Genomic DNA, 12,722 nt, shown 5'->3' with positions numbered 1-12,722 from the left:
CTGACGCGGGGCTCGAACTCACAGACCGCGAGATCATGACCTGAGCTGAAGTCGGCCGCTTAACCGACTGAGCCACCCAGGCGCCCAGTGACCTTGGTTTCTAAGCACTGTAAAGAATTCTAAGTTCTAAAAAAAAAAAAAAAAAAAAAGCTAAATTCTTTTATGAATAGTTGGTGGTCTTATTTGGGTCGGAGGGAATCTTTAGTTTTACTTCTTAATTCCGCTCAAGTCCAAGGCTTAAATTTTATAGTTTCCTGCACGCCTGACTCATGGGAAGGGTGGATGTTTAGCAGTAGCTGGCATTTGGGGTTTTCAGGGAGTTGCTGGGAAAATGTGTGGGCCCTGGACAAAGGGGACCAGAGGGGGAAGAGGTGCCAAAGGAGAGAAATCAGAAGGATAAGGGGGAAGGCAGAGCTGGATATGGGGAAGCAACTGGAGGACAAGGAGGGAGGATTTACGAAGGGAATGAGTCTCCTTTGCTACGGCTGAAGTTCGTCAAATTGCTCATTAGTTTTGCCCAGAATCTTTTAGTGATGCAACTTTTGAGTCAGATTTTATTTGGAGGCATCTGCATACTCGTAAAAACAACACAGTCCGTTGGGCCTGAGAAGTCTTCTTAACACATCAAATGTCCCCCCACAGTGACCACTAAAGGCCCAAATTCCCCATGGTGCAGTTACAGTATTTAGAAAGAGTTAGGATTGGAACAGGAATGCATATAAAATGCAGGGTTTTTTCATGGGAGAGGAGAGGATTTAGACCTAGAGCACCCTATGAGAGCAGACAATGGCTGGTAGGAATAGAATACTTGTGGACCTCTAACCCTCAACCTAATGATTGGCTGCTTTAAGCCACAGGCTCACAATCTGTGCCCCTGGCATGTGGATAACCAGAGAGAATTCTTTCTCTAGATTATAGTCCAGCTCTCAGTACCAAAAAAAAAAAAAAAAAAAAAAAAAAAAAGGTGTAAGGAGACCGCACTTGCTTTATTGGTTACCTGCAGCAAAGTTTGTCTAGATAGTTGCCAGTACAGTGGGATCTGCAAACACACTGCACACTGGTCTGTGAGGCTGGCTTGAGCCACAGGCTTGCCAACAATATGGCAATGCCTGTGTTCTACCCTATGATTCAACTTATTAGGACAACAAACTTTTAGCACAGAATTTAAGAAATCGCTCGAAAGACAGCAAAAAGGTATGAAGAGGAATGGCCTGATCCACCAAGGATCCCAAACCACTGGGAAGTAACAACAAAACCCAGGTATCAAACAGAATGAAAAGCCCAGAAACCCAACACGAAGAGAGCAGATTTCCCAAATCTTCAAGGATTTGACTTGCCCTTAACAAGGTGCAAGGGACAAATATGTGGTATGGCAGTGGGTAGGAGGCTGGGAACTGCGAGGACCAGCAACGCAGAGCAGATCTCAGCAGGACTTTCATGATAAACATCCTAGATGAAACAGCTTCTGCAGTGAGCACATCCAGTTTACCCTGTTCCTCCGTCCATCAAATATTGACTAGTGAGACACATGTTCCACAGAAGTGTGAGCTGGGGGACTAATCACGATATACAATGTGGAAGCTCTTACAACCTCTCCTGTAATTGTTTTCTTAATCTGAATTTCTCTGAAAATTTTTTCACTCACTTTGATATTAGTTGAACTCATACACCCCTCATGCTTAACTGTGAATAATGTTGATTTACATCTATCCATTTTCCATATTAAATGAACAATTGCATATCATACAAAGACCTTGAAGAGGCTTCTCACCACATGTAATACATATCCGCTCTTCAGGAAATTCATCACAAAATTTATGCTTGCATTTGGGCATTTTTGTATTCAGTATACACCCAAAAGTGGGTAATAGCAACTTGGGCAAGAATAGAAAACCTTGCCTTCTCAATCTCAAAGTCCGTGCCAATTTGTCATTCATAAGTCCAAACTCATAACTAAGTGTATGTTACAAACAGGCTGAACCCTTGAAAGGTTTGCAAACCTGTGAATTAACAATGAATTTCACTCGGTATGCAATGCAAAAAAAAAAAAAAAAAAAAAAAAGAAAGAAAAAGAATTTTCTATGTGCCTGCAAGGGAGAGCTTCTAGTCACCTCAAAGAAAACCAGAGCTGCTCTCATCTAGTTTTTGGTAAGTCTGGCATTCAGGAATTGGTAGACTTTCAGAAACAGGCGTGTTTAAGAACTGATGGGCTCTTCAGTTGTGACCGTGGTACCTACTGTTGACCAACTTTCAGAAGCAGGGTCACTGAAGTGAGGCCCTTGCTGATGGACTGCTGCCCATGCCGGGGGCTGTCACTGATTGGCTGTCTTTCAGGACTGGGGCTTGAACGGATTGACTGAATTTTGGAAGCTCAGAATGATCAATGATCTACTAATTCTCAGAAGCTGAGTTGCTGGGGTGAGGCTGTTGTTGACTGGCTGGCATTCAGAGGTCATCTGAAGTTATTTCTAATAAACTTTGGTTTCTTGTTCACGACTTTGGAATTTGGCCAAAGAACACTCTTTTCCTTCCCTGAATATGAAAAATAAGCACTCCAAATCTTAAGTCCCCTCTTTGGTTCTTCCTCAGCTAAACCAGCAGGAGAGACCATAAGGCATTTTCCAGAAGGTCACTTACGGGGCTTTGATTTTGAGCTAAGGTTGCCACTAAGCAATTTAACTGCTAATTACAGTGCGAAAAATAGCTATAACTGCTGACTTTTTGTAACGTATTGTAAAAAAGCTAAGTACAGAATAGGTATGGCATCCTGACAGCATTGACACAGGACAAAGGACGTGTGCTGTATACACAGCCACAGGCAATTCTATCCCTTTTGTGTGCCACACACTATTGTACCTGCAACCCTTTATGTGCTCATTGAACATTTGCAGATCAGTAAATAAACAACAGCACAACTTCCCCCTTCCTTTTTACCTTTGTGGCAACTCTTTTTCAATACTGTGTTTTCCTCTCCCTACAGGCTGTAAATGCACAATATTTTCAAATATTAAAAATCGGGGCACCTGGGAAGCTCATTTGGTTAAGTATCCGACCTGGGCTCAGGTCATGATTGTGGGGAATACGCTTAGGAATCCCCTGAGCCTGCACTGATGGGTTAACAAGGCATAAACAAAGCCAAAGGATGCTCACACCCAAGTTTGGGTAAACAAGATTAAGTAAATAGGTATGGAGGGGGCAAGGCAAAGGCTCCAGTATAGAACAAAGGTATAGGAGGTAAACAAGATCAGGTATTCACGGTGAAAACACCCCCCATTTAGTACTATAGCAGAAAGCTGCTTTCACAGGAAGGAAGTAGCAAATTAGGTGAACAGGTAAATAGGGCTATAGACCACTGCAGGGCAAAGTTGTCCAGAGCGGAGCTAATTAATAAAAGAAAGGTACCTTGTTAACCCAGAGGTTACACATTCTATCTGTCTTATCCCTTAGGCTACCTAAGATAAACAGACACAGCGTCTCGTGTCTGCGGTTAACAACCATCTGCCCGTTGCGAGGATTTTGTTTTATATTGACCCAAACCCCTAACACGGTATATCTTCAAACCCCCCTTTCCCTCATGCCCATATGTTAATGTTCAGAGATTTACTGTCTCTTTGCGCACGTCCATCACCATATTTGTAAGCCTTCTGATCCTAATAAAAATGAAGCAAGGACCCTTAATCAGGGCTCTTGTCTTCTCCTGGACATTAGCCATTTCTCACATTTTAATCCTGCATCCTGCTTTCTTGCTGGCCAAGAAAGAACTCTAGACCCAGAGTCTAAGACACATGATCTCACGGTTCATAAGTTCAAGCCATATGTCAGGCTGGGTGCTGACAGTCTGGAGCCTGCTTGGGATTCTCCATTCATCCTTTATCTCTGCCCCTCCCCCACTCATGCTTTCTCTCTCACAATAAATAAACTTTTAAAAAATCACATTTTGGAACCAAACCATGAATGTAGCCAAGGTTTCAGCAAGCTACAGTCTCAGTTTCATTCTCTGACCTCTCAACTCAGTGTCTCCTGCTCAAACTTCACTGAGATCTTGACTTTCTCCCCCACTTGTCACAGATATATTTCTCTAGAATGATTTTTGCCACTCTCCTTGAAAAATTACAAAACCATTTTTAATAGCATTCAGTAATATCCATTTCACAAGTGTTTTCCCAGAGAGAATATCAACCCCCTGTGCATTCACTACTGCTGCAATTACAGATGAAATGATACTCACTTCCCAGCAAATAGATGAGATTGTGGATACTCAAATCTTCATCTCAGGGACAAGATGCCCCTCTGCACACACGATCACATTGTCAAGAAGGCACACACTGTTCAGGCAGAAGTTGGCACTTGCTAAGTCTTTCTCTTTTCAGATAGGTTTCAGATCTTAAAAGAAATGTAACGTATCTCAGAAATACAATAATAAATATCTGAATAAAAGTACTGGAACACCATCACTGACTCTACAGGCAGGACAAATGCCTTCTGTGGGAATTAGAGGCACATCGTCCTCCTTTCTTTAATTTTTTTTTTTAATGCTTATTTATTTTTGACAGAGAGAGACAGAGCATGAGTGGGGGGAGGGGCAGAGAGAGAGGGAGACAGAATCTGAAGCAGGCTCCAGGTTCTGAGCTGTCAGCACAGAACCCCACGTGGGGCTCAAACCCACAAACAGTGAGATCATGACCTGAGCCGAGGTCGGACGCTTAACCGACTGAGCCACCCAGGCGCCCCCATCGTCACTCTAACTACCTCAGTGCCTCCTGACACCCCTCCTCCAACTTCCCCATCACAGTCCTGTCTGAAAGCTTTCTTATTGAAACTATTAAAGGCTATAAAAGGAACTCCAAAGAGTCAGTGTACACGTCCCTCGCAAGCAACAAGATAACTGAGAGTTACGAGGGGACGCCGAGGAACTTTACGGCATGCTGTGTCCCTTCCTATTGCAGCCTTTTGGGAATGTGCTGTGATTCACGGAGTCTGAAACAACAGGCCCCTGGACATTTCTGAGTCTCCCTACGCTGCACTCCGAAGACAGCTGGGTATCGTCCTTTAAGAAGCAGCAAGCCCCACCCCCTGAAGAACGCGGCACTCCAGTTCCCAGAGCTCCTCATACTCTTTCAGGGCCTTTAATCTGTCGGGAACGACCTACGTCCTGAATCCGCGCAATAACGGCGTTGAAACTACATTACCCGGAAGCCCGTGCGGCGTAGCCGAGGGCCGTTTTCGAGAGTGCGCGTCTCGTGGGGGCGGGACTTCCGGCGGCGCCTTGGTGGTGTCTGAGTTCTCTGTCGTTCCCGGGACTGTTCCGTGGCTTAGTGCGTCCGGAATCCTCAGTCCCGACCGACGTGAATGGAAAGCGCGAAAAGAGGGCCTGTTCCCGCCGCAGTGGCGGCTGCGAGGCGCCCTCGCCCCCGCCCCCGCCCGGTCGCCCGCCGCGTCCCGCCCCGCTCTTCCCACTGGTCGGAGGCGGAGGCCGCGCCGGTGAAGCCGGCGCAGGTGGGTGCTGCGACCCCCGGGCCCTCGGCCGCCCGCCCCGCCCCTCCTCTCCCCGCCCGCTCGGCTCCCCGCAGTCAGGCCCCCGGGGCGGGAGCAGAGGGCGTCCTGGCTCGGGGTCCCGGTCCCGCCCCTGCGGTGGGGCGTAGGAGGGCCCGCAGGGGCTCCTGAGTCGGGGCCGGGGGCCCAGGGGTCGGGGCGGAGTGTCGCCTGCAGGGGCGGCGTGCGCGGCTGGGATCTTCCGGGGTCGGGGGTCCAGGGCGGGGGTGGGAGGTGCGCGCCCAGAGATAGGTTAGGCTAGGGGAGAGCAGGACGGGGAGGCTGCTGAGGAACCACCCCGGGCAGTCATGGTGGAGGTTGGGCCAGGGCGGTGGCCGTGGGGAGATGCGAGGAGATTCTGCAGAGTCGGGCAACAGAGCCGACGGGGTTTCCTGCTGCGTCGCCTGTAGCTGTGAGCACAAGTGGGGAGTGAAGGACCAGGTCAGGGCTTCCTTGCCTGAACATCTGAGAGAACGGAGGTGGGGAAGCGAGCCCAGCGGGCAGGTTTCGGGGAGATCATGAGTTCGGTTTGGACATGTTGATGCTGAGATATCTGAGGGTGGAGACATGACGTGGGTCCGTAGAAGTGAGGGTCTGGAGGACGGGGAAGGGAGCTGGGCTGGAGCTGTCCAAGGTGTGGAGGGTGTGCACTGCTCCAGAGCCTGGCCTGAGGACCCGACCAAGGAGGGGGTCTTAAGGTCGTTATTACTGGTGGGCTCTGCAGTGAGCGTCAGGAGGGCTGAGGCGTGGAGTGCCCCGGGGGATTCAGCATCCCTGATGCTCCCTCCCTAAAGGAGCGTACCTGATGTAGAAGGTATTCTGACCTGGGTCTAGAAAAGAATGCCTGGATGTGGTAAGTTTGTTGGCCTGGGTGGAGACGGAGGTAGAGACTCTCAGTCCTGCAGGTCAGGTGATCCTGGGAGACAGTCCCTGTGGGACAAAGAAATAGCCAGATTTGTGGAGCGGTTGGGTCCCAGATGAGGACACTGCTCTCTCACCACCTCCACCCTTGGGGGCAAGAGGAAGACAGGAGTGCTCCAGTCAAGGGGTCCTGCCAGCGCCCTGCAGGGGGCCACGCAGCAGGTAGGCTTGTTTGCTGAAAGGAAGAGTAGCTGAGCTGCCCCCCCAGACTCTCCCTACAACTCATTAAATTCGGAACGTATGAAACATTTATTGAGACATCAGCTAACCAACATTTATGTAAATATGTACACATGGAAACTAGAAATGCATGCATTCGATAAATGAAGAGCAACAACGTTTTATGAAAATTGCAAAGTTAATTTATCTGTGGTATTTGCTAACAACAGAACGTTGTATAACACATCTTTTGAAAATCGTAAGCAGAAATAACACTAACCCAAATTTTATGAACCCTGTCCTTTATTTGCAACGGAAACATACAGGCTTGTTAACTCTGTGGGTAGTGTGCATCAGTTCTGTTCAATACTGTTATCAGCTCTGTGAGGTGGGGGCCAGGAATTGAGGCTCGGGACGGTCATTCCTCCTACAGAACCACATCGCTGGTAAGAGCAGCACTGATGTCAGAGGGGCTGAGAGCTTAGGTTATCAGGCTGGGAGCACTTTGCTCCAGGGCAGGGCAGGGGTAGCGGGGGTCCAGTTCAGTCTGTTGGTTGCCTACCATGGTTGCCCCTTTCTCATGGCCTCCCTCTTCCCACAGGCTCCCGTGGCATTTGCAGAAATGCTTATGGATCCTGTACAGGTGCATGGAGGATGTGACAGTTGGAGGACACCCCAGTTGTCCCCCTGATGGTTTTGCCACTCCCGTGTAAAGAATGATGGTGTCCTGAGATTGCTCACCTGTTCTCCCTCCCTTGGGTCTAAAGTCCCTGTGGTCTCATCAAAGGCCAGGGTCTTGAACTCATCCCTGGATTCTATGGAGCATTGCCCATTTGTGACAACCAATGGGGTAAGATGTGGAAGGGTGTCCTGGGCACGGGATCCAGAATGTTCAAGTGATGGGGGTGAGAGTGAGTTGGAATGATCAGGGAACTGCGAGGCTCTTACCTACAGTGGGAATATGGGGCAGCAGGGGGCACACAGTTACCAGGTCCACAGTTACAGCCTGAAGTGGTGAGCCTTTAATCTGAAGGAAGTAGGAGAAGGTTCTGAGCTGAGGAGCCAGGTGACCTGATCTTCACAGGCTGTGTGCAGCTGCAGTGTGCGGGAGAGCCTCGACGAAGGTGGGGATAGTGGGGGGCCTCCTGGGACTGCGCAGGTGACCTCTGCTGATGGCTGCACAGGGCTGGTGGCTGTGGAGGTGGAGGACCAGCTGCCTTCTGGATGTGTTCCAGACGGAGTAGCCCACGTTCAGTGATGTGGCAAGCAAGGGTGTGGGGGGACGAGATGGAAGGGGGCGTCAGGGGCAGCCCCAAGGATTTTGGCTTTCTCTGAAAGAATGGATGTCCTGTCAGTTGAGGCGGGGAAGTCAGTAGTCGGTTGGAATAGGAAGTCAGGTTTTGCCACTGATGTCACATGGTCCAGAGACTCCCGACTAGAGGCACCCACTTAGCAGTCGGACGCACAGGTCTGGAGTTCAGGGGAGGCTTCCAGGTTGCAGGCAGCCAGAGACAGTGGCCGGCATGTGCACTGCGGTATAGCCGGGCATTAGTTTCCAGAGGGGCCATCGTTAGGTTGTGGAGGCAGGAAGGGGAAGAAGGAGATTCGAATCTCTTCTGGGAGCCTGGTTGGTGGTGGTGGACGTCACAAAGGCAGATGAAAAAGCAGAGTAGCTGTGGAGGGCGTGCCCGTGTGGGATACAGGTGAGGAGTCTGAAGGCTTCCGAGGGGCCGGGGGTGTGCAGTAGGTGTTGAAGCATCTCCACGAAGGAGGTCAGGTGTTAGTAAGCTCAGGCCAGGGCACATGATCTTTCCATGGAGTCCTCAGTGTTTGGTGGTGACTTTGGGTCAGGCCTGTGTTGCTTCGTTGAGGCTGATAGACCTGGTAGGTTAGTTGAGGTTAAAACAAAGCAGCCAGGAGCATTGCTGGGCCTTGGGTGCGGAGTTCAGTGTCGCTGGACTTCACATGCAGGTCAGGTAAAGGCAGGCTGTGACTGCTTGTAGGACAGCAGGATAGTGATGATGCAGCAGAGGGCTGGGAGTCTGTGAGGTGCTCACGTTAGGTTTGGGAGGGGGAGTATGACACGGGTGGCACGTGGGGAGAACCACAAAAGGACCCTGGCACCGGGGAACTTGGGTTTCTGGGGCAAGACAGGGCAAAATAGGATGCTGATTCCACTTGCACGCTCCTGCCTGGATTCTATGTGCAACAGCGGTGTGTTGGGAAGGCACAGCAATTACCCGCAGAGTGGGCTGCGGTCTCGGTAACCAAGTTGCAGAAGTGGAGGGACCAGATATGGAGAGAGGTTCAGACCAAGAATGATGGGCAGGTGAGGAGGAGGAGGGGCGCTTATGTGGGAGAGGTAAGTTCAAGTTGTGTTGGCCGGGACGTAGGATCTGGGGGACCTCAGCATAATTTACTGCTGAAAGAGACAGAGAGGCCCCCACTGCGGGCCCAGAGCCTGGGCGGGGCTTTCCTGCACCCTCCTCGCTTGTGTTACCCAGTTCTGGACACAGCAATCAGTGGCAGTGAGGAGAAGGGAGGCGCCAGTGCCACCAGACCCTGTATCTCCTCCACACTGGGAAGTCGGGGTGGAGGGCAAGGGCAAGGAGGGGATGGAAGGAGGTGGCGGTATGAACACTATGGAAAGAGAAGCTGCACATCGATTGAAGCCTCCCTGTTTTGGCAGGGGTTTGTGGTTTTTACAGACGTGGCCGTGCGCTTCTCCCAGGAGGAGTGGGGGCTCCTCGATGAGGCTCAGAGACGCCTGTACCACAGTGTGATGCTGGAGACCTTTGCACTTTTGTCATCACTAGGTAAGGCCCTCGCACCCACTCCAGCGTCCAGGGCTTAGCTCTGGCTTTCGCCTTCCCTGGGGGTCAGGAGCTCTGGCTTTACCACAACCACAGGTTTAAGGGGGCCAGGTCCGGGCTGCGCGCACCTCTGCTCCAAGCTTGTCTGAGAAATCCCAGTGGCCTTGCTTGTCCCTGGTCAGGTTATTCTGTTCAGAAGCGCGGAGCCTCTGTGCTCAAGGCCTTCCCCTCCTTGCCAGCGTTTCTTAGGGGCACCCCTGTGTTGGAACTTCCAGCCACCAGCGTGCTCTCTACTCATAGAGACCACTGGTTCTATGAGACCCTCCTCTGAGGTTCTTTTGGTTTTAGAATGTGGGATGTCATGTGTTGGATCACCGACTCTGGGGGCCGTGCAGTCTACTCTGTCTTCCTGTGTTTCATCTAGGGTGGCCCGTTCCAGGTCCCATGTAAGTGCTCATCTTGAAGAGGTGGAGGGGCCTGGGTGCCTGACAACATGGACCTTACTCCATCACCAGCTACAGGAAATGGCCCTGGGGCTGCAGAGTTGGGAATGGGTGTGTTGTCACAGCTGGCTTTACCACCGTGTGATGCCAGGGAGCGTGGTCATACCTTAGTTCTACCTGTTCTTTCCTGTCATCATTTCTAACCTTGCACTTCCCAGCTCCCCCACTTTTGTGGCTTCCTTCCATTATCCTTTCACTTCTCCCTTTGCAGTACACTTGACATATGACCTACCCTTGAGGTATTGTGATGGCTGCACCTATCTTTAAATAGTCTCTAAACACCAGCTGCTGTGTTGCAAGCACAAATTTCTAGGTGTGAACTCAGTCTTCTACCCAGTGCTCACCAGTCACCGGCAGCCGTGGCCTTGTTGAAAGTCATTTGCAGAGGAGAGAGTTGGGGAACCCCCCTGTCCTCCCTGAACTCACCCCGCCCTGTTATCCTTCCCCAGAGGCAGGGCTGTCCCGTCATGGGCGCCGGCCAGGGTGAGCTGTGCACAGAAGGCCTTCCTTTCACCGTCTCGAGTCCCCCTGGCCCGTGAGCAATCCCCTGGCCTCATCCGTGGGCATGTGCGACACACATTCCCAAGGAGGCTGCCTCGTCCCAACAAGGTCAGCATGCGCTTGACCAGCATTTCTCTGTTTACAGGTTGCTGGCATGGAGCTCAGGACGAGGAGGCCCCTTCAGGGCATAGTGTTTCTGTAGGAGCATCACAGGTCAGGACTCCAAAGCCAGGCCCGTCCGTCCGGGAGGCCCAGCCCTGTGAGACGTGTAGCTCACTCTTGAAAGACCTTTTGCGCTTGGCTGAACAGGACGGTATACACCCCGAGCAAGTCCTGTACGCCTGTGGGGGAGAGTGTTGCCAGCACCAAAAGCATCAGATTAGAGCGGAACTTTCCAGGAGTGATGAGGGGAGGTCTTCATTTGTGAAGAACTGCAGAGGTCACATGGCAGAGACGACCTTTACGTGCAGTGAAGATGGGAAGGACTTCCCAGCCAGCTCAGGCCTTCTCCAACAGCAGGTTCCTCAGCTTGTAGGACGGCCACACTGGGGCACAGCTGGTGGAGAGGACTTTCAAAATGAACAGAATTATTATAAATGTACTCAGTGTGGGAAAATCTTCAGTCATAAACATATACTTGTTGACCATGAGAAAATCCACACTGGAGAAAAGCGTCATGAGTACAGAGAGTGTGGGAAGGCCTTCCTTAGAAAGTCCCACCTCCATCAGCACCAGAAAGGCCACGATGAAGGTCAGTTTTATGAGAACCCAAAATGTGGAGGATGTCTTACACGGACACCTGGCCTTGGTGACCACCAGGGTATTCACGCCAGGCCGAGGCCTTTTGAGTGCAGCCAGTGTGGGAAGGCTTTCCTTAGACTGTCCCAACTTGTTGGTCACCAGAAAATCCACACAGGAGAGAGGCCTTATGGTTGCAGTGAATGTGGAAAATTTTTTAGGAATCGCTCTACGCTCATTAGACATCAGAGAGTTCACACTGGAGAGAGGCCATATGAGTGCCTTGAATGTGGGAAAGCCTTTACCCGCAAACATAAACTTGTTGAGCATCAGAAAATCCACAGCGGTGAAAAGCCTTATGAATGCAGAGAATGTGGGAAAGCCTTCAGCCGCAAAGACAAAGTTGTTGAACACCAGAAAATCCACACCGGAGAGCGGCCTTATAAGTGCAGTGAATGTGGGAAAGCTTTCAGCCGCAAACATAAACTTGTTGAGCACCAGAAAATCCACACTGGAATAAGGGCTTATGAGTGCAGAGAATGTGGCAAATTCTTTATGGACAGCTCCTCGCTCATTATTCATCAGAGAGTCCACACTGGAGAGAGGCCTTATGAGTGTGGCAAATGTGGGAAGTTCTTTAGGTACCGCTTCACACTCATTAGACACCAGAGAACTCACACTAGAGAAAGGCCTGATGAGTGCAGCAACGTAGGAAATCCTTTAGTTGCAACTCCAAACTCATTAGACGTCGGACAAGTCACAGCAGAGAAAGGCCTTATTAGTGCAGCTAACGTGGGAAATTTTTGTGTTACAACTTCAGTCTCATTACACAACAGAGAGTTCACACCGGTGTGAGTCCTTATGAGAACTGCGAATGTGGGGACATCTCTACCTACATCTCTGGCCTTGTTAAACATTGGCAGATTTCCAACAATGGAGAAATGCCTTATGAGTGCAATGAATGCGGGAGAATCTGTTAATTTGATTTATGTCACTATATACTAATTTGCATTTCTTTAATTTTTATGTTCTTGGAATCCTGCAGTATACTGTTATGTGACTGCTTTTCCTTACATTTTTACATAAAAGGAATCCCAAAGTATATCCTTGTGTGGCTGTTTAGAGATTTATCCCTATTGCATTCATTCCTCTTTATTGCTGAGTCATATTCCATTGGGCGTATGTGCCACAGTGTGTTTATCTATTAATGGACGTGTAGGTTGCTTCCAGTGTTTCCAATTACCAAAAGAACTGTGAACATTCATATATAAGTAAATACCTGAGAGTGGAGTGTTGATCATTGATGAATGTTTAACTTTTTAAGAATTGGCCAAACTGATTTCCAATATGAGAGAGATTGCAAGCGGGGGAGGGGCAGAGAGAGAGAGGGAGAGAGAATCCCAAGCAGGCTCCAGACTGTCAGTGCAGAGCCAGACATGGGACCCAATCTCACAAAACGTGAGATCGTGACCTGAGTCAAACGAAATCAAGAATTGGACACTTAACAGACTAAGCCACCCAGGTGCCCCTATAGTTATTTCGAGTTGAAATCCTC

General features: G+C 50.0%; 1 protein-coding gene across 2 annotated transcripts in view; it reads left to right on the top strand.

Annotated features, from left to right (window-relative positions):
* The first annotated feature begins 5,275 nt into the window (after positions 1-5,275).
* The window catches only part of LOC102954194 (zinc finger protein 547), a 16,161-nt gene continuing 8,714 nt past the window's right edge, over positions 5,276-12,722 (top strand). Inside the window, exons 1-4 of one of the 2 annotated variants that reach the window (XM_042970684.1) lie at positions 5,276-5,496; positions 7,214-7,462; positions 9,302-9,428; positions 10,575-12,597. In XM_042970684.1, the coding sequence (XP_042826618.1) occupies positions 7,430-7,462; positions 9,302-9,428; positions 10,575-12,022 (1,608 nt within the window). In that variant the 5' untranslated portion in view covers positions 5,276-5,496; positions 7,214-7,429 and the 3' untranslated portion in view covers positions 12,023-12,597. Of the gene's footprint in view, positions 5,497-7,213; positions 7,463-9,301; positions 9,429-10,574; positions 12,598-12,722 lie in introns of those variants that run through there. The other variant, XM_042970685.1, reaches the window with a different exon arrangement.

Source organism: Panthera tigris, chromosome E2 (genome assembly GCF_018350195.1).
Source record: "Panthera tigris isolate Pti1 chromosome E2, P.tigris_Pti1_mat1.1, whole genome shotgun sequence".
In the NCBI taxonomy this organism is placed as follows: domain Eukaryota; kingdom Metazoa; phylum Chordata; class Mammalia; order Carnivora; family Felidae; genus Panthera; species Panthera tigris.
The sequence above is the reverse complement of the archived record's forward strand: the minus strand, read 5'-3'. Positions and strand labels throughout refer to the sequence as shown.